The 27,730-nt window shown below is 34.0% G+C and overlaps 3 protein-coding genes across 5 annotated transcripts; 1 reads left to right on the plus strand and 2 right to left on the minus strand.

The window, feature by feature from the left end:
- The first annotated feature begins 6,866 nt into the window (after nucleotides 1-6,866).
- On the plus strand, nucleotides 6,867-9,922 carry LOC142548846 (auxin response factor 18-like). 2 transcript variants are annotated; one of them, XM_075657426.1, is made up of 4 exons: nucleotides 6,867-7,190; nucleotides 7,380-8,522; nucleotides 8,797-9,668; nucleotides 9,765-9,922. In XM_075657426.1, exons 2-4 carry the CDS (start codon nucleotides 7,392-7,394, stop codon nucleotides 9,826-9,828), a joined length of 2,067 nt encoding a protein of 688 aa, XP_075513541.1. In that variant the 5' UTR covers nucleotides 6,867-7,190; nucleotides 7,380-7,391; the 3' UTR covers nucleotides 9,829-9,922. The 2 variants fall into 2 exon arrangements, with proteins under 2 accessions (XP_075513541.1, XP_075513542.1); XM_075657427.1 differs by having other exon boundaries at nucleotides 6,902-6,919.
- A 6,356-nt stretch (nucleotides 9,923-16,278) lies between these two features.
- Nucleotides 16,279-19,200, minus strand: LOC142548847 (GCN5-related N-acetyltransferase 4, chloroplastic-like). 2 transcript variants are annotated; one of them, XM_075657429.1, is made up of 3 exons: nucleotides 18,902-19,200; nucleotides 17,412-17,805; nucleotides 16,279-16,961 (listed from the first exon to the last, which is right to left on the minus strand). In XM_075657429.1, the coding sequence occupies exons 1-3, from the start codon at nucleotides 19,062-19,064 to the stop codon at nucleotides 16,691-16,693; spliced, it is 828 nt and encodes a 275-aa protein (XP_075513544.1). In that variant the 5' UTR covers nucleotides 19,065-19,200; the 3' UTR covers nucleotides 16,279-16,690. The 2 variants fall into 2 exon arrangements, with proteins under 2 accessions (XP_075513544.1, XP_075513543.1); XM_075657428.1 differs by having other exon boundaries at nucleotides 18,887-19,200.
- A 3,899-nt stretch (nucleotides 19,201-23,099) lies between these two features.
- Nucleotides 23,100-26,293, minus strand: LOC142548848 (uncharacterized). Its single transcript, XM_075657431.1, has 2 exons — nucleotides 26,143-26,293; nucleotides 23,100-23,905 (listed from the first exon to the last, which is right to left on the minus strand). The coding sequence occupies exons 1-2, from the start codon at nucleotides 26,198-26,200 to the stop codon at nucleotides 23,262-23,264; spliced, it is 702 nt and encodes a 233-aa protein (XP_075513546.1). The 5' UTR covers nucleotides 26,201-26,293; the 3' UTR covers nucleotides 23,100-23,261.
- Nucleotides 26,294-27,730: the final 1,437 nt, after the last annotated feature.

A 27,730-nucleotide genomic window follows, 5' to 3' on the forward strand; every position in this document is an offset into this window, starting at 1 on the left:
CAACTGGACTTTCAACTCTCTCAACTCTGCTGGTGTCATTCTGTAAGGAGTACGAGAAATAGGAGAAGTACCTGGCATCAACTCAATCCCAAACTCCACCTCACGGGCTGGTGGGAAGCCTGGAATCTCATCAGAAATACATCAGCAAACTCAGCAACTATAGGTATCTCCTCTATTCCCACCTCCTTCTTCTTCTCTGTCAATCTACAGCATAAATAAGATAACCATCATGCCCATGCTCCAATAACTGAGACATCCGGATGGCAGATACCAACGGAACACGGGGACGAGAACCCTTCCCATAAAATTTTCAACGCTCTTTCTCATCTGTATAAAAATATACTACTCGCTGATAACAATCAACAGTCGCAAAATATCTCCTCAGCACATTAATTCCCATAATACAATCAAAATCAGTCATGTCTAGAATAATCATATCAGATCTCAGCTCATAGCCCTCATAAGAAATAATATCATCTGATATCACTGATACAACTGATATATCAACTCCAGAAGGTGTCGAAACAGAAAGAGGCATAGACAATGGAGACGAGCGCATATGATGCTCAACCACAAACCTCTTCGATATAAATGTATGCGAGGCACCAGTATCAATAAGAATATAAGCAGGATAAGAACAAAAATAACACTTACCCGCTATCATCTCCTCTCGTGCATCCTCTGCCTGCTCTCGTGTCAAAGCATACACATGTGCCTGAGGCGGACCAGCTCCCTGCATACGTGGCTGTCCTCCAGAAGGTCGTGGTGTAAACTGCTGAGGCTGTCGTCCTCCTCTCTCTGAGGATCTACCTCTAGCACTCCTAGGCTCTAGTGTCCCTCACGACTAGGACACTGTCTCGCCAGATGGCCAACACCGCCACACTTAAAACAGGTGATCTCGGTCTGTGTACACTTTCTGATCAGATGAGGTCCCCCACAACGAAAACATCTCACTGCTCTGGACTCTCCTCTCTGCCCCTGAACAGACTGAGAACTGCCCCCACGACTCTCAACACGTCGTGAATCAAATCGACGCTTCCCAGATGATGTCGAAGAAGAAGATAAACCCTTCTGATATTTAAAAGACTGTCACTGTGGTCGCAATGACTCCCTAGTCGGCTCTGATAATCATCTCTGAGCTCCATACTCCTGCATAACTAACTCAGCCATCTCAGCCCTCGTCACTGCATCCTCAAATGATACCGGGTTGTTTGACAGCACACGATCAAATAACTCTAACTTCAATCCTTTCAAGAAATGCCTCATCTTAGCATGAACATTCGTAGCAATATGTGGCATATATTTCAATAATGCAGAATATCGAGACTCATACTCAGCAATAGACATACTGCCCTGTCTCAAATCCTCGAATTCTCTCTCTTTCTTTTGTCTGGCTGCTATAGAAAAATATTTATCAAGAAAACGAGACCGAAACACATCCCAATCAACAGTACGGCCCTGAGCTCTCAATCCGGCCTCAGTCGTCTGCCACCACAATAGTACATTCCTCGAAAGCTGAAATGTAGCCAATCGTAACCAAGCAGACCTAGCACACGGAGCGGTCACAAATATCTGCTCTATCCTCTCAATCCACTCCTCGGCTCGCTCACCAGTCTCAGAACTATCAAATCTCGGCGGAAGATAACTGCTGAACTGTGCCAAAGTCAACTCACCAGGCAATAAAGGCTGATCTGCAGGTGCTTGTCCCATAGGAGGAGGTGGCAATGGATTCATCTGTCCAAACCCACTGTCAACCTCATCTGTTTCCTCGTGTGGATGTACCTATTCTCTAGCTGACATCACTGGAAATCAAATTGTTAATCATATCATTTAACAATTACAATCCAGTAATTATCATCACACCTTTCGCACGAAAGCACACGCAACTAAAGAACAATCAATCACATCGAGAAATCATCAATAACAAGTCAAATGCACAGACACACGCAGATAATATCGTCATCCAACTCCCTCATCACAAACCCAACTCCTAACCATCCCAGACATCTAACATATGCTCTGATACCACCAATGTGGCGCCCCTGAACCTCGCCACGTAATCATACAACATGTGACGTCATATGCATAAATTTTTTTTTCTTTTCGACGACGTAATAATATAATGCATATACGACAAAATAGTGCAATCACCACACTATCTACGTCAGTGCAGCAAAAACAGTATAATAAATACATACACACATAACTCAAATAAGACAATAAACTATATTGTCTATATCTACTATAAACTACAGGATTGTTTGACTAGACACACCTAGTCCTTCACCTCTATCATGTCTCACAGCATAGTCCTGTAATCTGTCCAACAGAAACAGCCCCAAAGGGTGAGCATACACAACAATCATCATCGCAATACATAACAGTTATATTAACAACAACATAAGATATAACTGAAATGATAACAGAAATACCCCATTTGCCGTTTCTGGACAATCAGCCATCAACAACCTCAACAACATCACACTGCAACAATAACATCGATGATACGTCGCACCCCAACTCCGGCGACAGCAATATCGTCGAACGAACAACAACATCGACAATACGTCGCACCCCAACACCGACGACAGCAATATCGTCGAACGAATAACATCAACGATACGTCGCACCCCAACTCCGGCGACAGCAATATCGTTGAACGAACAACATCAACGTGACAACATCAACGAGACGTCTCCCAACAACGATAGTCAACAATATCAACAATAATAAACGACAAATATAATACCAAATCACCCAATTCCGGTGATTTATCATCGTTCAACGCAATAGTATTCATCAATACTAAACAATAACAACATATGCCCGTACGTCAACACGTACCTGATAATCGAGTATATATATATCAAATCTGGCTACTTCTTTGATCCTGAGGCTTGTGATGTATCTAAATAATTCAACAATAATTATCAGATCATTGTCACCGTATCAACATAATCATAACAGCCTCAATATATAACATCAAATATTCCAACAACAATTAATTTAACAAAATATAAAACTCGATTATAAATTATTATCACTCAACAATTTAATATTATGGTGTATTTAATTCACAATACTATCATCAAATACACCCTAATTAATTTAACATAAAATAATAGGCTATTTTACAACATCCGTCAAATTGCGAAAACTTTATATCAACGTGTAGCCTATACTTCGTAGACTCCGAATATACAATCAGAATTAATAACAGCTGACAAACAACTCTCCAATCTCAATCCAATGATTAAAAATCCTTAATTATAACAAATTAGAAATAATTCAAAATAACACCAATATAATCTTCTCTACTTCGTTAAAATCATACACTATTCAACAATCTTCAATTTCAGTATGATTTAACAATTTATCGGATTTATTCCAGAAATCGACGAATTTCAAACATCACCAAAAATATAAAATTTATACCTCAAATCGAAGACCTCGTGTCAACGATCTCAAAACTGAAGTCGGTTCGTCGATTGAATTAACCGATAAGTCGTACGATCGAAAAGAAAAATCGAAAACTCTCCTTTTCTTTTCTCTCACCTCTCGCATGTAACTTTCTGTTCAAGTTGAATGAATTCAATTCATTCAACGTAAATTTCAAAGTTATCTTTTAATTTTAATTTTTTTTAAAATTATATTATATTAATAAAATAAAATAATATATTAATAAAATAATAATATAATATATAAAATTTAACATTTTAACACCGGTATATCCCTTTGGATCAGTCAAACGATCAAATTTTCCAAAACTCAAAACATTTAACTTCTATATCTTTGAGTTTTCTACGTTATATTCAAATTTCAAATAATTTGAACTTCATATGATCAAAATATGTCATATTTCCCTCTTTAAAATCATTAATAATTTAGTAATCTCACATTACTAAATCAACAACTTGTAATATTTACTTCAGACATTACACCGTCTTACATAAATTTTTGCCTAAGGTAATATAGACTAACGAATATTACACGAGTTGCATACACATGCCTGATATTTTGTGTTGAATTTAGTTTTAAGCTTTCTTATGATAATATTTTATATTAAATTTTAAAAAATAAGATAAATATTGTGGGGACCCGGACGCTAATTATCTTCTTAATCGTTATTAGGATCAATTTACTAATTAAGTAATTAGGGCCATAAATTTTTTCTTTAAACTGCGGAACGTTATGAGATTAATCTAATATACAAACAGTATAAAACTACAAGTTTTGTACAACATGCATTCTAGTTCCAAATTAAGGTTCAACTACTACAATCAAGTAATGAAACCTATCTACATCAAAGTCCGGAATCACCACTTTAATCTCGATCTCTCATCATCTTCTCGACCCTGATCCTGTCCCACCTGTTGTTATGCACACATACAAACAAGACAACAGCCGGATAACTCCGGTGAGAATAAATCTCAGTATAAATCATGTATACATATATTTCATATACCAGCATATATAAAAGCATGAAATAGATATCAAGACATGTATCATAATCTGAAATCATAAATTGATATCAAACAGTAATTCATACTCTGAACATGTATCACCTAAGAAATATGAATCAATATAAACTCTGAATCACACTCTGTGATTCTAAGACTCTGACTCAATCTCTCATCTAGGGATCCCGGCCTGAATAAGAACGTAACAAGTCTCCCACCTATCTCTTACGTTCGTGGTGGTTGTAATTGATACGTCCCTATTCCTGGACTTTGGTCTGATCTGTATCGAATAGTCTGCAATAAGGGCTGCTCTGTCTCTTAAGCACATCGATACACCAAACGTCCAATGCCTTGGCAGATCTGCCAAAGACTTGGCATGTCTAGCCCTGACAATGTGCAATGGGCCAGTGATCGCTCTGTCAAAACCTAGCCCCTCTGTCAGTGACTCTCCCTCAATAGCTATCTGCTATCTACTGATTTTATACACATCAATAAAATCAGCATACTCAAACAAAGCATACAAAGGTATGAAAACAATAACATACAAGTATGTGGTTTATGGAAACTCGAGTTAAATCTAACTACAGTCGATCTCCCAATTCACATCGATTTATACCTTTCTTTCCGTCGGTCTGTCGAAGTCAAAGTCTGGAATCTGAATCTGTCAATGTCAATCAATCTGAAATGACAATATCGAGGAGTATATATATCAATACACAACTCAATTCAAAACATGTTCTGATCAATACTCAAATCAAACATAATCTGATCCATATCAACGATATCATGATACAATCGAATTCATTACTGAATCTGATCAATCTAAATCAACTGATGTCTCGACGGCATAACAATACAGTCTCGCTAATCCCGTCAATCTCAACATCACAGATATAATACCAGAGCTCATAATCAATATCAATACAACTCGTAATTTCAACGATAAATCAAATCTAATACCGAATCTCAATCAAATCGACTCCGAAAATCATAACAATTACATAAGCAGTCTGTTCTTTAATCTAACTTCAAATATACGATGTCTACTGTATCAAAAACACCATATATGATTCATGTTCAATTACTTACAATATCGTAATTTCAAATCGTATTTAAACGTAACAAATCTTACGTCCAGTTGTAGCCTACGTCGATAGGAACGCAGTACTGAAGTCGGATTAAAATTCTAACGGACGGATCTTTCACAATCACAATCTAAAAGGCGCAAGGATTTTCTTCTCAAAAGCTTCGACCCTTTTCTGAATTTGTGAGGGGAAGACGTGTAATTCTTATATATATATTGCATGCAACACCAGGAAACGTGGCTTATTTTTCATGCTGCACGTCACACCGCGGGTGCGCTCACTTTTGTACCGCGGGTGCGCTCAGTGTACTGATATACATCAATTTTTTCAGAAGCTTGGACCGCGGGTGCGCTCGCTTTTATACCGCGGGTGCGGTGACCTCACTGTAGCAACACCGCGGTTGCGGTCTGTCTAGCACCGCGGGTGCGGTTACCTTCCAGTAGCAAATCTCATACCCTACTGGCCATACACCGCGGGTGTGCTGCCTCTGGGACCGCGGGTGCGGTGACCCTACTGTAAAAATGCCCAACTCTCTGTCCATCAACCGCGGGTGCAGTAGCTTCCTAGCGCGGGTGCGCTCATGCTACTGTAACTCTTCCACATTTCATGAACTACAACCGCGGGTGCGGTCCGTTTCTTACCGCGGGTGCGGTGGCACTTTGCCAATAAACTCAAGTTTTGCAACATCGTTTCTCCCCTTCTGTTCTTGCATTTCTTATTCATACTATATATATATATTATTTCAGACATATCACCAAGAATCTCGGGCATTACAAATATTAAAGAAAATATTTCAATAGTTATAAATTTTTTAAAAATTATATATTATATTAATAAAAAAATACATAAAAATGACATCAAATTAGTTAATCTAGTCAACTCAAGAATAATAATAACCAGTAAAATATGAACATGTGTTGTATGTGTTATTATTATTTTTAATTTGATCCAATAATATTAAACAATTAAAACGATATTATTTTCAATTTAGAAGAGTTATTCGATTTAAAATGGAAGTTTTGTTTAGATTTTTTTTCTATGCGAAAGATAGAGTGACTTGAAGAGAGTTTTACGAGAATACTAAAGATAATCATGAAATTAAATATTTTGGTTTCTTCTAAAATTGTTACTCAAAAAATCTCACACTTTATAATATAATAATAAAAATAATATAGTATATATAATAATAATAATAATAATAATAATAATAAATTAATTAATTAATTAAATTAAATTAGTCATAAATTTAAATACATGTAAATATGTGAGTGTGTGTGTATATATATATCACCATAAATTGGACTTGTGTGTGTCATTTGTCAAAATTAATTCCCTCTGCCACCCTCTGGTCGGCAAACGAAGCTTCAACTTCAGGTGTCTCTTCAGACCCCCGCCCTCCACTGTGTGTTATCTGTGTCTTTGGTCTCTGTCTGTCCCCGTCTCCTATCATCACTCCTTCTGCTTTGCTTAAATACACCCCATTCTCTTCTCTCTCATACACAGATCACTTGCAGTTTCTGTACTCCAAAAGGTGTACACACACCCAACATCATTACTTACTCACATCTGTTTTTGGATGTGTTTTTTTTGGCTCTGTGGATTTGATGCGATGAAAGGGATAGAGTGAAAAAGATCGAGAATCTTTGTGAGTTTGGTGTGCTTGCTTTTTTCTAATTTACACCGCGTTCGATTTGTGTTTAGAAGTTGCAATTTCTGCTCTTGATTTGTTTTTTATTTTACATAATTGTTGATCCGGGTACCTAAAGGGGTACTGGATTTTGTTCTTTTATTACCTGTTGTGATTCTTTTCTGCGTCTTTGTGTCTCTTTGGCAGAATTTTACGCAAATGACTAATGTTATTCACTCGCTGAACAAACCCATGAATCAAGTGGAAAATATCTTGGATCCTCGGCTATGGCATGCCTGCGCTGGTGGGATGGCTCAAGTTCCACCTGTAAACTCAAGGGTCTATTATTTTCCTCAAGGCCACGCTGAATATGCTAATAAAACTGTGGATTTTGGTGGATTTTGGAGAATCTCACCTCTTATACTTTGTAGGGTATCCGTCATAAAATACTTGGCTGCTAGTGAGACTGATGAAGTTTATGCTAAAATTAGACTATTCCCTTTGAGAGGGAGTGAGTGCGATGTTGCTGATGAGGGCATGCTGTTGGGATTTGAAAAAGATGAGGAAAAGGAGAAATCCAATTCCTTTGCCAAGACTTTGACACAGTCTGATGCAAACAATGGAGGGGGTTTTTCTGTACCAAGATACTGTGCTGAGACCATATTTCCTAGGTTGGATTACTCGGCTGACCCGCCCGTTCAGACGATCTTGGTTAAGGATGTCCATGGTGAGGTATGGAAATTTAGGCATATTTATCGAGGTACCCCGCGGCGCCACTTATTGACAACGGGTTGGAGTAATTTTGTTAACCAGAAGAAGCTTGTAGCTGGGGATGCAGTTGTGTTTTTAAGGGCAGAGAATGGCGATCTTTGTGTAGGGATACGAAGGGCGAAAAAGGGGATTTGTGGGGGAGTTGATGTTGTGTCATCTGGATGGAACACTGGTGCTGCAAATTGTGCAGATTCTTTGTGCCGAGGCTTCTCCGGTTTCTTGAGTGAAAATGGGAATTTGAGCACTGGATATGCCAAGAAAGGGTGTGAAAATGATGAAATGAGACTGAAGGAAAAAGGATGTGTAAGGGCTGAATCTGTTGTTGAAGCAGCAAATCTAGCTGTGAATGGCAGGCCGTTTGAGGTTGTCTATTTTCCTCGGGCAAGCACACCAGAGTTTGTTGTGAGAGCTTCTGCAGTGAATGCTGCCATTAGAGTGCAATGGTGTTCTGGAATGAGGTTTAAAATGGCTTTCGAGACGGAGGATTCATCTCGAATTAGTTGGTTCATGGGAACCATTTCGTCTGTACATGTGGTTGACCCTGTTCGTTGGCCTAATTCGCCATGGCGTCTTCTTCAGGTGATTCAGCGTTGTACTCCCATTTCGTCCATTTGGTAAAATTCATCTATTGAATGCTTAGTTATATTGTATCATAGAAGATTGGATATATTCACAACTATAAGCCATTTCCATCAAGTAGTTTCAAATGGATAGTTTGTGAATTTCTTGTCTGTTCAATGTGAAATACTCGTTATAAATGTAACAAGTGTGTTTGCATGAAACTATAATTTTGATTATTTTAAGCGTGGCCATGTTCCTGGTTTTTTACTTTGTTTTATAAACTCGTTTGAAGGTGGTATGGGATGAGCCTGATTTACTACAAAACGTGAAGCGGGTTAATCCATGGTTGGTTGAATTGGTATCTAATGTACCGGCTATCAATCTCTCTCGCTTCTCACCGCCAAGAAAGAGGTCACGGTTTCCACAACCTTCAGAATTCCCGTTTGTGCATCTTTCGATGCCACCTCTACTTGGCAACCCCCTCAGTCCAAGCAACCCCTTGGGTTTTTTTCACGAAAACATTTATGCAGGCATACAGGGAGCCAGGCAAACTGAATTTCGATTATCTTCATCACATCTCCACTTCAAGAAACCGCAGATGGGTCTGCAATCGATTGATTTCAAGCATCTCGATTATACTAGCCCGCTGCCTAAAATTCCCACAGGGAACTGCCCCTCAGGACAAACAAAATTTGATGCATTGCGATGCAGGTTGAAAACGGGAAGTTCTACTCAAGATTTTGAGGAAAACAATGAGGCAAAGAAACCCGTGTTTGTTTTGTTCGGCCAGCCAATTCTCACAGAGCAGCAGCTCTCTCAAAACGATTCATCAGGCAGAAACCAAGAAAACATGGCCAACAATTCAAACGGATCAGGATCGGCTGTCATTCAGAATTGCCCGCTAGAAGCCTCTTCAGATGGAGAGTTCCCATCGGAGAAAGAAGAGAAGCTTGACTTTGGATTCGGTGTTACAGGACATTGCAAAGTGTTTGTGGAATCTGAGGATGTTGGCCGGACCCTTGACCTTTCACTGCTTGGCTCATACGAGGAGCTGTACAAGATGCTCGCCTCCATGTTCAACTTGGAACAATCTGAGATGTTAAGCAATGTAGTTTACAGTGATGTAACCGGCGCAACTAAACACATGGGAGACGATCTCTTTGGGTAAAACTCGTATAATCAATCACTTAATTCCATTTTTTGCAACATACAACAACTGTATCTGTGTTTAACCGATCTTTATTGTCATCGATTCTGCAGCGATTTTACGAAGAAAGCGAGAAGGCTAACCATCTTGATGGATTCAAGCAGTGACAATCTTTGAAGTTAAAACAAGAACTTGTTTTGTGATTTTCATTGTACAGTTCCAATTTAACTTTCTGAGAAATGTATGCCCTAACTTGTGCACATTCGCTATTTGTTTTCTTGTCAAGTTCTTAGATTTATTTATGCAAACTCTTAAATTCGAATCACTTTTTCAAGAAATACTACGTATCTAAGTCAAACAAGTAAAGAGATTTATTCATTGATAAGAAAAAGAAAAAAACACGCATGATCTTAGGCCTTAACTTACCATCCATGGAGGAATTTTTTGGTTTTCGGACATGAGTAGGTCTCTTGTGAGACAGTCTCATGAATCTTTATATGTGAGACGGGTCAATTTTATCGATGTTCATAATAAAAAGTAGTAACTCTTAGCATAAAAGGTAATATTTTTTCTTGAATGACTTAAATAAAACATTTGTCTCACAAAATATGACTCGTGAAATCGTCTCACACAAATTTTTGCCTTTAGACATTGGATTTTTGGTAATCAATTGTGATTTCTTTTGGAGTTAAATTCGTTATTCCATGGGAAATTTGGGGAAAAGGGAGTGCATTCTGAAGTATTTAAAAAAAAGATCGATAAGTCAATTTACTTAAATGTCCTTGTATTTTAAGTGTAAATACATAATTAAATTTGATTACATATATACATTTACTTTAAACACGTAATTAATTATCATCAGTCGACTCAACCTAAATCCTCTCTGTCGACCCCCTTTTCATTTCCTTTCCGACTACAATTTTCAACACAAATCGACGCAATGGCTAATAATAATCTGATAATATTAACGTTTATTTCGATTTATTGTTTATTTTCGTTGGTCGATCGACTGATTGAAGAAGAAAATTTCGACCATGTTTTGGTCGACCCAAGCGTGAGTCGATCAAGCTTAGATCGACCATCTATCAATGGTCAACCAAAGACCAAACAATGGTCCACCATTGTTTCATCGACCAATGGTCGACCATTGTTTTGGTAATGGTTGTTGGTCGACCAAAGCTGTTACCAAAGCAACAGCTTTGGTCCACCAAACAATTGGTGAAATGACCAAAGCAATAGTTGCTTTGGTCGACCATTGTTTTGGTCGACCAGAAAATTGCGTAGGTCACCTACGTTGTCGACCCAATGACAGCTCCAATACATTGGGTCGATCATGGTCGATTAAATTGATTTTGAGTCGACATATCTCGATTTGGGGAAAAAGAATCGTAAATTTTAATTGAAGGAAGATGTGTGTCGACAGAGAAGAAAAAGAAGGGAAAAATTAATCAAATTAAATAGTTTAATTGTAGTTAATGTAATACTCAAAAGTCAACTCCTTGTTTTTTTAAAAAAAAGTCAGAGTCCTTATTTTTTAAATATTTTCTATCTCACTCCTACTTTTTTAACTGACCCTTATTCCATCCCGAAGTATTCATATCCAAAAATATTAGGGAATTTCAATTGTCAACATTTCGTTTTAATAATCAACATGTGGTGGCCACACTCTGAAATAAAGAGTTTACTTATACCTTCTCATATTTGTCATATTAAAGTAACAATTTATTTTACATGTATTTGCCTAATATGGAATATATAATGTAAATAAATAACAGAGTGCCAAATTACCAGTGAGATTGTTAACAATTGAGCCACTGATGACTGAATGAATCATGACAATTTACTTTCGACACTTAAATTTTATAGAGTTGGTTACGGTTTCACGAATCTTTATTTGTGGAACGGGTCAATCGTACTGATATTTACAATAAAAAGTAATACACTTAGCATAAAAAATAAAAATTTTAATGGATGACCTAAATAAGAGATCCGTCTCATAAAATACGACCCGTGAAACCGTCTCACACAAGTTTTTGTCAATTTTATATCACTATTTAAATCTTAAATTATTTTTTAATGGTTAAGCATGTTAATCATGGCAATAATTATTTTATGTTTCCAAAATATTTCCCCCCTAATTTTCTTATGAAGTATAAAATATAAAGAAATAAAAACTTGAATGAAAAAATTTATTTACTTTTTGTCTCTTGTTTTTCATGCTTGTTTATAAATTTATTTAAAATAATATGTTGCTCTTCTTAACAACTTATATTCATCAATTTCAAGGGTATTGATTGCATGGAGTGATTTAATCTTGTGGTTACAACTGTTCATTTAATTAATAGTTGTTGCACCATATAATATTAAGTTATATTAGTTGTGTTGTATTTATTAATTATTACAAAGCAAATTGTACATGTGATGATGATGATGAACAAACAGATTAAGTGGATCTAATTAATGTAACTAAATAATCTCAACTCTTTGTATAGTTAATTTTTGAGTGCTTCATCAAAGCTTAACATGTGTGTTTCATAATTGTTATACTGCATTGATTGTCTCTATTTGTTAGAGTATTCGAAACGCGGTGTTTGAGTTGTTATCCGATTTAAAATATTCGAGTTTTACCGCTACCAGTTATAGATTTTGATAAAGTCGCAAACGATCGATATCATTTATATGTTTGATTTAAATAATGTAGGAAAACAAAAATGAGTAAATCACGATATGTGTTTGAAACAACTACGTTATATATATATATATATATATAATATATATATATATATATATTCACAATCTCAATTATTTTTTTATATCTTTTATAAATAAATACGGAATAGGTCTCTTGTGAGACGGTATCACGAAACTTTATCTGTGAGACGGGTCAAACTAACCGATATTCATAATAAAAATTAATACTCTCAGCATAAAAAGTAATACTTTTTCATGGATGACCCAAATAAGAGATTCGTCTCACAAAATATGACCCGTGAGACCGTCTCACACAAATTTTTGCCATAAATACGTGTTAATCAACAAAGTTTAAATAAATTTCAAACATTCGAATTAATTTAAAAAATTATGATCGGATGCGTTGTGATTTGACTTTAAAACTCAGACCCCAAGTGCAGATGAAGAAATCAACTTCCAGCCATGAAAGACCAGCAATGGTGGCGCAAGAGTGGGGAAACTCAATTGGGATTTGAGCAAAATATTAGTATAATTAGGGGGCTTAAATTAAGATTAAGTAGGGTGGACCATACATACATATATGGATCGAATCCCTAGTATAATGTTTAATACTTTGTCGGCCAAACAACACCAACAAACAAAGATTTATGGGATCGGATTCAATATTATAAAATAACCCTTTTTACCATGTTCATTCAAAGGGGATTTTGCCATGTTATCTGCATAGGTCGTGCTCTTAACAACTCAACACACGACACATGTGCTCAGCAGATAAATCATTGTTACTCATTCAACCATGATGTATGGATGAATGATCATGATTCATCACTCAACACACGTCTCATGTACTGAACGGATGATAACACTGCTGATACGAACATCTACCAAGTCATTCAAGACAAAAACTTGTGTGAGAAAGTCTCACGGGTCGTATTTTGTGAGACATATATCTTATTTGGGTTATCCATAAAAAATATTACTTTTTATGCTAAGAGTATTACTTTTTATATAAATATCGGTAGGGTTGTCTCACAAGATACCTACTCGTCATTCAAAGGTACATTGGTGGCTTTAGGATTTCACATATATTTTTAAAATTTTCACCTGTTAAATCAAAGTAAATTCTAAGTCAACATGTATTTGATATTTTCTTCTTCAACATCATCTATTTCAGTGCTCAATCTTTTGAAGTAGTAACTTTATGCCATTGTTTTGTTTAAAAGTGAGAACCGGTTTGTTGGAATGATGCTACTAATAAGTGATCTTAAAAAATTTCGCGCTTTTCGTGTTTAAAAATTTCTGATGAAAGGAACAGTTACTGAGGAGATGATTGTTTATGTCCAATAATTATTCATGTTAGAAAAATAACTAACATGTGATGTTTAGACTCTTGAATGATTTAAAAATATTAAATTCATGCGGTTATATTAACTATGATTTTTGATAAAAAGTAAGCGGAACCGTAATTCTCAACAACGGTACAAAATTTTATCACGCAATCATGGTTGTTAATTAAATAATTAATTAAATGAACTGGGCTCCCCCCTCGAGGCCCAGAAACAACGCTTGCGCCGTGTGGATGCTTGGGCCTTTCTCACTTCGTAACTAATACTATCTAATCTAATAATATATAATAGCAATCAATTAAATTATTAGATTACTAATCCCATAAATGATTATTTTTATCATGTGTCATAATTCCATAATTAATGCAACTTGACATAAAGTCAATTTCCCAACTGTAAAACACTGTCTCGGTCACAATTTTACTGATTTTGTTCTTTTTTTAAAAAATTCTAAATGAAATAAATCCATAACATGTTTTATTTTATTTTAGTTTAATAAAATATATAGATCCACGACAAATAATCCTAGAGTGAGCTGGATAAGAAAACCTTTGCTTATTTAATTATTTTGAATTTGAATTTTTAGCCGCTCAATTATGTGATCAGTAGTTAATTTCCAACTACTTAATTGTATTAGTGTACTAGTTTCTCGCATTTGAGACATGACGGAAGCTTAAAATTTTAATTTTCGACAGTCGAAAAGTTATTGGGCATCTTGTAGTTCTAAATATTTTCATTGGATGTTTATTGAATGCTGCATTTAGCGTTTTAACGGTTGACTACAACTATTCATTATTTTAAGGGATATAACTCTTATTGTATCTCCCTCGAACAAGCAACTGGAATTTTTCGTTCTTCGATCTCCAATAATTATGTCCACTGTTGAAAGTTATGTTCCTCGTCTAGATAGTACTAGAAATCTAGTTGAAATTTGTGTCGAGAATCAATGACTGGAAGGTGACGGCAATCTGGAGGTGACACGACGAGTGGTGGTTGTGAGGTGATGGCTGAAATCTTAGTCAAAACCGAGGAGGTGGCCTAGTTGTTGAGTTGAAATGAGAGAGAAATTTTCTTGACTGCAAATTTGAAACACAATGTCGCATTTATAAAATTAATGGATGATGTAGAATCCCATTAGGATTCTTGCTAATAGCTTTGCGAACTATGATGCTTACTAGTAGGTGTTTGAGTGGATGTTTCAGCTCAACTGGTCAAAATTTCTATTAGTGGTCTAATCTAAGTATATTATTATCTATATAATTTAAGCTTTTTTAGATTATGTGATCTCATCTAGTTATAGTTTGACTAGGATATTTCAATCAAATGAGTCAAAACTCATATCGGGTATTTTGTCTATCCAAAACACCCACTAGTTAGAGTTTTACTAGGATACTCCAAACACAATTCATTAAACAATCTATGATCATGGTTTCATCATAATTTCGATCGATCATATATGAGCGATGTGGAGAGAGTACAGACCTCGTTATAATAATGCAAAGTCAAATTTTTCAAAAAACAACTTACTCATAGTAACTTCTACTAACTCTATTTTGGCAGCTGTCAATTATAAAACTTTTTCACATATTTCAGGCATTTGTATTATACTTACGAATTTAGCAGTCATGCTAATTTTCACTTTTAAATATGAAATTCACTAATAAACACTTTATATGACGTGTTCGATCTCCATCAAACACAACCATCAAATTCAACTCCTTGAATTTGATTATCTCAACGGGAACATAAAATCCAATGTTTATATAACCCTCAATAGTTCAGAATACAGCTAGTCGTGGTTCACAACTCATGTGATTCGAGACAACATGTGTTCCTTATACAAGATTATCTTGGTTAGCTCAATTCTTTGCATCAACCTTTGATTACAAGAACGTCAAAACTCATATCTGATTATACCTTCAAATCATGGTAAGAGCGCTTAGTAACACCCCAATTATTTTATAGGTATCATTAATAGTTCCTGTAATAACAAGTATATAATGATTAACGATCGAACGGTGGTCCATTCAACTCATATATCCCGATCGAACCTACAACCACGGATTTATCGAGGGTTACATATAAATTCGATAATGATGTGATATATATTTGAGTAATCATAGTGACATCATATGTTCAACTAGCAAATCACTTTCCCCAAAAGCACATTTTTTACTATGACCATAGATTCCTTGCATTATTACCTCATCAAATCACATATGATATACACACTCTTACAAATACAGTGAATCTCCGATTATAATGCTTCAAATTCTATGTATATCAAAACTACACTCAAAATCATCAGTTGATGATCCTCGCAAAGTCGGTAAACAAGTCCAAGTGCAGCACTAATACGTAGAACCTTTATGTTGTCCCGGGTCCAATAACTAATGGTGTACATTCATAACCACGTATTTATCTAATTGATATATGACAACCATCTGGAAAGTAAGACGAAAGATTGATCAGTGACTGATCATATGGCACTCATTATGTATGATAAGAAATCTTTTATGTATTTACCAATGCAACATGATATATAACATCAAATTAATCTACACTCGATCATGTAATCAATTGATTGTCGATGTGCTAAATCTGTAACCAATAGAATCACGACAAAAAATATAGCAGGCTAGCAGCCTTGGTACATAAAAAAGATCTTGATTTTCTTTAAAATTGTGGTAACAAAGACTAATTTACATGAACGATACAATTCAATTCTTTTAATCATGAATCAGATGTCATAGAAGCATCATACCTACACCAGTGATCTCTTCCGAGGCAATCGCTTGCGCTCACCAGAAATCAAAACCATGACCTTGGCTCCCAGGTCACCCGTAAAAACGAAAATCCATCATTGAGCTAAAAGGCCACCAAATTAAAATTAGACCTGGAAGATACGTTTCACCACCTGCAACTTGTCAAATGTCCATGTACACAAACATTTACGCTGCTTTCAGTTTTATGGTTTAGATGAGATACAATTATTAGTATCTTCAAATAAGTTTCATCATGAAGTCGAACTGCATATCAGGTGAGGTTTTTGGCTGAGGCCAAGTTGCATTTTCAGGCACTTTAATACATTTGAAGCCTAGACTTGCGTATAAACTTTTGGCTCCAAGGTTTTGTAAGTCGCAGTGTAATGCAATTGCCCGACATCCCCAACTTCTGGCTTTCACCTCTGCTTTAGCTATTAGCATTTTTGCTATTCCCTGTCTACGGTAGCTTTGTCGGACAGCAATGTTTGATATGTAAGCAATTCCTTTCCTATACACAATGGCATCATGTCTCATTCAGACTAATAATCGGATTTATCACTGACAGAAATCAAAGATTAAAGTTGGATGTTATTATAATTATAATGCATTCATTTGATACAATTTTATTTTGATCTGGTTTTACGAAAGAGTTTTGCCACTCCAAGCTGTCCTGGAAATAGTTCTTTATGGCGAACCGAACCACATAAATTTTATATTTTTAATACTGAAAATTCAACAATCAGTTCTAAACACATGTTGATTTTTTTTGTGCTCCAACGTTTTGGAGGGGAAAAGGACTCGGCAGATGTGACTTGAAGCCCGGGCTAAGCTTACAAAAGTGAATTTTTTTTAATGTTTCTTGAAGAAACTAAAATAATTAGTCAACTTCCACAAAAGAAAGATTTTTTTATACTTCCAATCTAAAAATAAGTACTCAAAAATGAGAACTAAAACCTACCTTCTTTGAAGAAGAGGTCCTTTTCTTGGAAGAAAATCAGCGACGGTGTCCACAGTCAAAATCCCAATCACATATCCTTTACTTTGACTATGTTTTCCGTTAAAAAATCCGGCTTTGAAATCATCACTCCCCGTGAAGAATGAATCTACACCAGAACTTCCAGCTACAGCCACCATGCAAGTTCTTTTGCAGCCATTTGGTATTGAAAATCCAAATAGCATACCTATAAGCCTGTCAATTCTCAAAACAACATCTAGAGGAAAAGAATATTCAGGGAAGAAGGAACTGCAATGTGTCTCCGCCACTTCCCAGCAGTCTTCGATCCTGGCATCGCGAATGAAGATTTCAGGAGACGTGGGGAAAATTTCAAACACTTGACTAGCCCTACAAAGACCTACGAAGAAGAGAAATCCTTTAAAACAGGAACATCATAAATATTTAATTAGTTCAAAATCATTTAAACTCTGCTCTGCCTATACAACAGAGTGCTAGCCACATACTAGTTCACTTCTTATAGTTTATGTTGTTTGTCACCATTCTAGCATTGTCTATCTTTAAGTACCAAACCTTAAATTTGCCTCCAAATCTTTTATTCTCTGCACTCACTATCATAATTCATATGGTTTCGACTATAATTTCAACGGCTACCATAAAGTTCAGTTGAAATGCAAGAGATTGAATTTTCACGCTGTAAATATCAAGTTAACAATTCTTGCTTTCAAAAGAACCACGTGACAAAATTCGGTAGGCAGGTAAATGAAACATTAAATGAAAATCATTAATAGAGCAAAAAAATCATCTGACTCGTGACACTAATTCTAATAAATACATCTAGGAATTCACACTTGGATCCAGAGATAGCTCCAACACAAAAATACACCACTCATATCAATCTCATCCAAAACCCCAGTTTCTTACAAATAGGTTCAAATGAAGTAAAAATCACATCAGTCACGGTCAAATTTCTTGAATTTCTTTCGACCATCTATTTATGCTAGACTAGATGAGATGATTCACCTATGCATCGATTGTTCTAGTGGGACTTACAAGGTACTGACTATAGATCATAGCACACTGGTATCAGCATCTATTGCAATAGTGTAGATTTGTAATCATATTGGCACACGATTAAAATCATGTCAACCCAGCCTGTTTCTGGAACACGAGCACCACCATATTTGGTCACCTATTATCATGATAATTGAGTTAAATTGTAGGAATTTAATCAGACTGATACAAGATTCCAACTTCTTCTTCTTTAGCTAAGGATCGAGTTCATACCACATGGCCTACACAAAGTAGAGTTCAATTACCAACCTAAAACTTGATTTTTGATTAAAATCAATAACAGTAAACTGAATCTTATCCTTATCACACAAACAAACAAAAGCTCAAACCAGGTGCAACATAGTTTATCAAGGATGAAAAACTAACCATTTCAAATGAAATAAAATGAAAACTTTTAATTGCCCTACCGGGTCCGCCCCAACCTGATATTGTAGGAAAGGAAGAAGAGAAGGATGTGGGCACTCCCAAATGAGAAATCTTGGAAAATGAGTAAAAGGGACGATTCAGATTCTTGAAGTTGAGACAAAGACTGAAGAGGTTATTGCCCTTTTTCACAGACAACCCTCCAAAATTAATCGTCTGCATTTCCAAAATCACGCCCCCTCTCCTCTCTCAAAATTTCCTTCAATTCTGCTCTCTCTCAGTCTCCTCCCACCACGGGAAGAAAAAGAAAGGAAATGGCAACTTCTGAAACTTTCTGGGTTTAACACTCCCAACTTACCAAATTAGTTAATTATTAGTTAAGATTGTCCTTATAATTCATTATATAATAAAATTTGAATTTATCTTTACAAAAACTCAAATATATATTAATTTTCGAAAAGTTTGTCACGATATTTTATCATATATATGTATAAAATATAAAGAATAGGACTTTTGTGAGACGGTCTCACGAATCTTTATTTGTGAGATGGGTCAACATACCGATATTCACAATAAAACGTAATATTCTTAGCATAAAAAGTGATACTTTTTCACGGATGACCCAAATAAGAAATCCGTCTCACTAAATATGACCCGTGAGACCGTCTCACACAAATTTTTGTCAAATATAAAATAGTAAAGAGAATTTATTTTTAATCATAAATTTAAAATTATTAATATTTTATTGTAAGTTTTAGTATGTATATACAAATTGTATGTCTTTTGTTATACGTCATACAAATATATTTTTGTGAGAGAAAACAGCTTTATTCATATTTAAAATAAAAAATAGATTTTTAAACATAAAATATAATATTTTTCATGGATTAGGTCGGTGGTAGATCTACCATAGATAATCTCACATAAATTTTTGTGATATATAAATATTTTCACTAAAATAAATGAAATATCGAGATATCTAAAATTTAAATTTACCGAAATTTTATTAAATTTGAAATACCAAAATTTTTATATAATATATGAAATATTTCAAAATTTAGACTAAAACTAAGATCTCTAAGTTATTTTATATATATATATATATAAATATATATTTATATTATAGAAATTATGTTGTTAATTACTAGAAGATATATAAATATATTAACTAAAATTTGATAAATATGTTATATTTTAAAATAATAATTTATTAGTAGGTTTTAATATTCACGTGTTAGTAGCTAACATTTTGGATCTTATTTTAAGAATTGAAACTATTAATGAATTTATAAAAAAAATAAAACAAATCAATTAAAGCCCAAATTAAAGGGTGCTACTGTCAATATTTAGTATAAAAATTAGAATGAAGTGCATTTAAAGTTTTACAAATTTATATTGAAAATTTTTTTATAAATAAAGTTAAATTTTTTAATATTTACAATAATATATAAATAAAAAAATATTTTAGAATTTTAAAATGGTTGTAAAAATAGATCATTAATTATAAATTTATTGAAACATGTTTCCATGATATTTTTTATTTCTTTATTAAATTTCAGAAAAACTTCGTGTAATAAAATGACAACTGGGGATCGATGCCAAAAGATCTGTGTCGAAGACCAAACAACATACAAATATAAAACAATTTGAGGGTTTGATACATTTAAAACTCGCATTCCCCAAACTAAAAAAACAGATATATTTCTTCCATTTAGAAAAAAAGATATATAAATTAGGTCTGAATATCTTTAAAATAAATATTTTTGTACTGATTTGTATAAAAACATACAAATTAAGGTGTTGTATTATATATCTACATTGGAATATACACAAGACTACAAATAACTGCTACAATTAGCGACGAAATTAGAAAAATATTGTTAATTTTAGTGACTGTTTTTCCTCAAACTATCGCAAATTCGAATTTTCTTATAGGTTTAATAAAACCGTGGGTATATTTCTGATACCGTGGTAAATATTGACGGTTTTATTAGTATCAATACTATATCGTAAATCATCGTTAATGTATATGATACATCGTAAACCGTCACTAATATTAACGACAAATTTTCTTTAATCGTCGCAAGAACATGATATTGAGAGAATAATACATTTCGCGACGATTCAAGTACAATTTTCATCGTTAATCAGCGATATAATTTAATTTTTTGTTTCCATACCAAATTCACAACTTGAATTCCTTGATGGATTTTTTAGACGAATTTGTTTAAAAAGCGACAATTTGTCGCAGATACCGACGCTTTTATCAAAAAATAATCGTAAATTGCTTATAAACCCATTCATTTTCCTGCAGCAGTTTTCACCACATTTTTTTTATATAGACGAGTTTTTGTTTTTTGTTTTTGTTTATAAATTTTAATTACGAGCAAATTCACTTTAAATGCACACACAAAAACTTAAGTTTGCATTCATTCTCTGTTAGAAAAATTATGTGTTTGCACTCTCTGATCCAAAAAAAAATTTATGCATTCCCGGATGTACTCAATCATGTTTATCAAGTATAGTATTAATGACACATTTGTCTTTTCGGATGACATTAGTACAAAATATTGAAAATATGGTACTGATATATGATATTTTAGCATAAATTGTTTCAGATTAGATACTAATGTGTGATTTTCGAGTACTCGAACATATGTAGCAAACTTTGATATTAACACAATTATTCTAATTTTATACTCAAAATCTTATCATTTGTATCCGATATAAAAGAGTCGATACTCAAATATTATGTATCTGTACCATATTTTCAATGTTTTGTACATATTTTTATCAGTAAAAAACACACAAGCCTTTATAGTACAGAAACATTTTTTGTGTGGATCATATAATATAAACACATTTTTTATGACAGAATGCAAAATTAAGTTTGATTTTGAAAATTTTAAGCAAATTCACTCTTGTTAAAAAAATTAATAAACAAAAATAAGAAAGTAAGACCAAATATACTCCTCATGTTAATATAATGAATTTTATTTCACCAAATAATACAGACATTTGAAATTAATTTTATTTTTGAATAACTAATGTATAAATAAGTAACCTATTACTTTAAGATTTATAATCAAAATATATGGATTTATCCCCAAATACAAACTCATATTGCATTTAAAATTCATCTTTCAAATAATTCTTCAAATAAAATCTACTCTTCCAAATCAAATACATCGATCTAAACACAAATTAATAATAGTTGTTCGATCTAGTGACAACTCTTGAGTTGAAAGTTTATATTTTCCTTTTTAATCCAATACAGGAACACAAAACCAGAATCATTACATATCCAAAAACATTAGTAATATTTTCAAACATTGAAATTTAAAAACTTATAATGTCCGATTCTTAGTATCACATGGATATTCTACAATTGGGACCATATCACCTTACAGTCTCTTTTCTACTCTTTTCACATAATAAAGAAGTCCCAAAAAAAGCAAATAGCTGCAAGTATTTATTTCTGTGTTGTTTCTAATATGGTCATACGAAGAAGAAAAACAAAGAAAAATGTCCTGAAATTAGATTTCTCAGAAAGATATTGCCTTATTTTCCATTGTCGTACATGATTATTTTCTAGGTACGCCCGTGAATTGTAGATATGATAATGGTCCATTACTCAAAATTTATGATTTTCATAATTCTAAAATTTAATTCATGTCTCATTTGCATGTCTCTTTACATTTGAACCACATTGAAACAAAAATGCATCAACAATTTAACATACGTACAATCGATGATATGGGAAGTTATTGATAGCAGCAGAATTCAATATTTTTATGAAATAGATCGACTTTGTTTATATATGCTGTAAAAAATAATACTGTTATCTGAAATCAACATATATTATACAATATTTCTTCGTAATACAACCAACAAAAAATGATATATTTAGAATGAAAAATTATATTCTGAACATACAAATAATATTTTTCATAAGACGGATAGCATATATGTCTCACAAAGTTGAACCGTGAGATAATTTCAAACTGAATTTTTGTGTTTTAAATTATATACCAAACTTCTGGGAATCGTGTTCCTGATTCTAAGTTGTAAACATACGAACAATATATTTTATTATTATTATTATTATTGCAGCACAAAATATCAATATAGGATAGCAGAAGAGAAGATCTTAGAAAACAACAGTACCGTAGATAAAAGCACAATAACTGGTTATACATACATACATATATATACATATATATATACATATATATCCATGATCCCGAACACCACAAATAGAACAATGTTGATCTCTGATGCACATTATTTAGCGCCTATGTTTGACTCAGACATATAATTAATTCACTTCAATGCCCTCAAAGGCAAGACAGAGAATAACCAAAGAAAACAGGAAATTTCAATCTAGAGTCATTTCAATGTCTACAAATATGGCGCACATCACAAGTTCTTGAAGGCGGACCCATGAGCTTGCTTTTGAGGGGTCAGCTTTGCCAACAATGCCTTATTGTGGCAGTGCTCCGCATCAACAAAATAAAATTTACCATTAGCCTTGAAGGTCACAAAAGGCCTTTTTGTTTCTGCATGTCGAATATCTGCAAACTTGATGGTTCTTCGTAAATGTGTTGCCAGCCATGACAACATCTCTACCTCAAAGCTGTCTGAACCAGGTTGCCATCTCAGTTTGTGGATGTAAGGGCTCACAAACCAGTGAAGGGCAGCAGTAGTAGAAGCACTGAGGAATATAACGGTAGATGCCACTGCCCCCTTTAGAATAACATTCATGTCAGGTGATGTCATGAAAGTGATGACGGGCCCTAATGAAACAGAAAGGCAGCAGGTGGAAAGGGAGAGGAGCTTCACTTTCTTGATAGTATTTGATATGGGACCACAATAGACAACACCTGTGCCCATTTCTTTATTTTCCTCTTCTTTCCTGTTCTGCGGTCCAATACTAATCTTGTTAGCGTCTTCAGATGTTGAAGATCGAGATGACATCCGTTTGTAAACTTGGGTAAACTTCAAGACAGGGTTGGTGTCAATTTTGGAACCAATTGTCTGTGGGCATGGACTAAACCTAGCAACTACATGAAAATAGAAATATGAGTCTCGATCAAAATCTAACAGCCAATATTAGCTTCTGGTAGTCACATATAGAACTTCTCGTGCGTCATTGAGTTCAAACCAATATTTATCACGAGACAAGTTCATTAAACAATATTTCTCCTAACTCTATTCCTTCAGGTGCTTCAGTTGGCATTCAAAACTTCCCTATCCCAGCCTCACATACATCATGATATTCGAAAGCAGGGGGGAAGATCGGGCGCAGTCACTATTTGCTAGCCGAATCTTCAAAGGGAAGTTATTTAGAGTTTTAGACATCTTATCAATCAACCTTAGTATCAACATCGATGATTGGTCACTGTTGAGTCACCCACGCCCACATCTGTGTTCTAAATGGCGGTCAAGGGGACCGCCTAGGCGGTAGGCGGCCCTCGACCTGCACCGCCTACGCACGAGGCAGGTGTTTTACGCGGCCCAAGCTATACGGTGTTGAGGAGGCGGGTCGAGCCGTCAAGATTTTTAAGTTGTAGCTTAAAAATCTAGTCAAAATCAACTAATTTTAAATCTCAAAACCCTAGCACACCCCACTTTCTCTTTTTTACTTTTGGTTTTCACTCTCAAATCTCAACCACTAAGCCCACCACACACTTGGTGCATATGAAGATGATTTGAAAGATTAGTTATGTTTAGTCTAGTACTTGTTCTAATGATGGATAATGGTTGAAATTTAAACTTAGTTTTTTGGTAAAATTAATTATATTACTTTGTTAGCATAATAACATTAATATGATGACGAATCTTTATTAATTAACTTGTTAGTTTGCATTTATATATTTATTTGCACATTATCTGGATAATATTATATTGTATGAAGCTTCTTTGTGCTTAAACATTATTAATTACACATCTTACATAAAAATATGACTATTTTGTAGTTATATTGCATGATTGTATATGATTATCTATAAAAAATTACTTTAAAAAATTCAACCGCCTGGGCACCGCCTGGGCGGGAGGCGGCGGGTAGGCGGTCACCGACCGGCCCGCCACCGCCTCCCGCCATTTACAACCTTGGCCCACATACACACAAACAGGATTGCACACCATTGAGTCAGAGTGGGAAAGATTCAAATACATCTACTCAAACTGCATGGGTAATCGATAAAGGAAAAATATGTCCCTAACCTTTTCACAACTGCTGCAGAGCACATAATGAACTTTCAAAAACACCAATCAGCCGAGTGTGTAACTTGTATTTCGGTGGTGTTCGAAAAAATGGTAATACATAGAGAAGAAATCAAATAAAATATTATGAAATTGGATTTGATATCATGGTGATTACCACAAACCTTGACATTTTTGTGACTTGTTTAGATCTGATTTCTTTCCATATTTATTCCAAATCAATACCCATATAAAGGGGTGATTACAGTATTTAGAAAAAGAGCAATTAATTAAATTTTAGCACTGTGGGCATTGTCTCATGGACGTAGATTCAGGTCTATATGATTGCTGTAAATTTTGAGTTGTGTTGTGCTCTTTTCACTAAATATTAAAATTCAGCCTGGTGTCGAAACGTGAAGCCCTTATCTAGGTGGTTATATTTCTAAAATTGCCTATACAACTGAAATAAATAAATACAGCTACTGCAAATGTGAACAAAGATTTCAAGAAAAATGTTTTTTCTTTCATCCCTCCCAGGTTACTATTTGCGTGATTTTTAGCTATTTAAAAATTCAATCAAAAGAAGAATGTAAAGCAAGCAATGCAACATAAGTTATATAAATGAGAAGAGGACAGACATGCATAAAGAAGCATGTACATATGCAAATAATTGGCAACACCAAATTCTTCCAGGGAAAATGAACGAGTAGAAAAGAGTAAATATTGTATATTCCCCATATCCAAAGCGAGAACATTAGATCAGAAAGTGGCACAACCAGGTGCAGCAGTCACTTCAGTTTTTTTAACGGTGATCATCAAGGTTATCAGGACTGAGATCCTAAGTAGAATCAATATGAGGCCTCCAAAATTCGAAACAAAATCCGAAAAAAAAGATTGATAGAAACAACTTACCAAACCCAAGACAAATTTATCGGTTAATCAACCAATCTAATAAGCACACACCTATATATTAAAGCATTTATAAATTGCTAGTAAAGGAAAATAATCAGAAAACAGCGAACAAAAATGCATTTATAAATTGCTAGTAAAGGAAAATAATCAGAAAACAGCGAACAAAAATGCATGAGATAACCTGAAGTCAAACTTCTTGTCTGAGATCGCGCCAAATGGAGGAGAGCACCTCTCGCCATTTTTCTTCTTCCGAGGAAACTAAACTAAAACCCCAAAAGGTTTAGGGTTTTATTTTGGTTTTACTTTAGCATCATATAATTTTAATTTGTTCCTCTTCTCACCGTCCGACCACACGTGGAATTAAATAAAAATCTTCTAAAATAAAACTATTTATACACGGTGTTTTATAAATATTATTAATAGATACAGTACAAAAACTTGTGTGAGACGGTCTCACGAGTCGTATTTGTCAGACTAATCTCTTATTTGGATCGTCCATGAAAAAATATTACTTTTTATGCTAAAAGTATTATTTTTATTGTGAATATCGGTAGAGTTGACCCGTCTCACAGATAAAGATCTGTGAGACCGTCTCACAAAAGACCTACTCGACTAGAGACATATACTATATATATATATATATATATATGTATACAAAGATTTTAAACATAAATTGCAAAAAAAAAATTACTTAATTGAATTACTAATAGATTTTGCGTAAAAAAATATTATTTTATTAAAATATGATACTTATACATTAAATAAGATTTATAAATACAGTTTGAACTTTTAAATAAATTAAAGACAAGTGAGAAAAAATTTAGAAAAATAGAGAGATATAAATATTATGAAAGGATAAAATTATAATAAAAATTTGGTATCACATTTACTTATCAAAGTTAGTTAATATGAGGTGGTTAAATTTAATATAATAATAAATTTAATAGAATAATAATGAACGACGCACACGCGATGCATATGTAAAATAATTACTATTACGTATATGAGTCTTGATTATTAATAGATCGAATTGATTCATAAAATTTTGTTTATAGTGTTAAATTATTATTTGGATAAAAATAATATAATTATATTGAATTTGCGATTTGTTGAAATAATATGTCTATTTTTTTTTTGAATTTGCGATTTGTTGAAATAATATGTCTATTTTTTTTTTTGAATTTTTAAAGTGAATTAGATATTTTAATTATGAATAAATTATATGAAAAATATTACTTGAATATCATATTTTCGTAAAAATTAATATAAATAATAGATTTCACAATATTTATTTGTATTTGTTATGAAAAAGTAAAAATTTATGGTAAAAAATAAAAATCTCAAACTCTCAAAATTATCAAACTACACACTTTATAATATTTTTCTCTCAACTCAATTGTGGTGCCCTTAGCTCCTAATCGTTATTACAATGCAATCTGATTATGGTTAATTAATTACAGCGGAAAGCGAGTTTAAAATTTCTTTACAATGAGCCCAAATCATTTTATTTGAATACTAAAAATAGTATTCATCTCACGTCATAAACACGCCCACACGTAATCAAAACTAATCATATACAAACAACTCATATCCTCGGGACATGCCCCGGTGTATAGATACATATACATATATACTGGGAACAAGATATAAACATAAACCTCAGCCCAAGCTGTGGCTCCCTCCAGAAGTACCCTCTCTGGTCTCCTGATATCCTGGAGTACCTACCATTGTCCACACACAAAGACAACAACAGCCCCCCTGGGGGGGAG

This window comes from Primulina tabacum, chromosome 6 (genome assembly GCF_025594145.1).
Source record: "Primulina tabacum isolate GXHZ01 chromosome 6, ASM2559414v2, whole genome shotgun sequence".
Taxonomy (NCBI): domain Eukaryota; kingdom Viridiplantae; phylum Streptophyta; class Magnoliopsida; order Lamiales; family Gesneriaceae; genus Primulina; species Primulina tabacum.

What these genes read in the sequence shown, in the direction of transcription:
- LOC142548846 (XM_075657426.1), top strand. Translation starts at nt 7,392, where the DNA reads ATGACTAATGTTATTCACTCGCTGAACAAACCCATGAATCAAGTGGAA. An exon ending in CGCCATGGCGTCTTCTTCAG is followed by an intron (nt 8,523 to 8,796) that starts GTGATTCAGCGT and finishes ACTCGTTTGAAG; the next exon opens with GTGGTATGGGATGAGCCTGA. An exon ending in ATGGGAGACGATCTCTTTGG is followed by an intron (nt 9,669 to 9,764) that starts GTAAAACTCGTA and finishes TCGATTCTGCAG; the next exon opens with CGATTTTACGAAGAAAGCGA.
- LOC142548848 (XM_075657431.1), bottom strand. Translation starts at nt 26,200, where the DNA reads ATGGCGAGAGGTGCTCTCCTCCATTTGGCGCGATCTCAGACAAGAAGT. An exon ending in GACAAGAAGTTTGACTTCAG is followed by an intron (nt 23,906 to 26,142) that starts GTTATCTCATGC and finishes ATTTTCATGTAG; the next exon opens with TTGCTAGGTTTAGTCCATGC.
- LOC142548847 (XM_075657428.1), bottom strand. Translation starts at nt 19,064, where the DNA reads ATGCAGACGATTAATTTTGGAGGGTTGTCTGTGAAAAAGGGCAATAAC. An exon ending in ATCAGGTTGGGGCGGACCCG is followed by an intron (nt 17,806 to 18,886) that starts GTAGGGCAATTA and finishes TCTTCTTCGTAG; the next exon opens with GTCTTTGTAGGGCTAGTCAA. An exon ending in GGACCTCTTCTTCAAAGAAG is followed by an intron (nt 16,962 to 17,411) that starts GTAGGTTTTAGT and finishes CATTGTGTATAG; the next exon opens with GAAAGGAATTGCTTACATAT.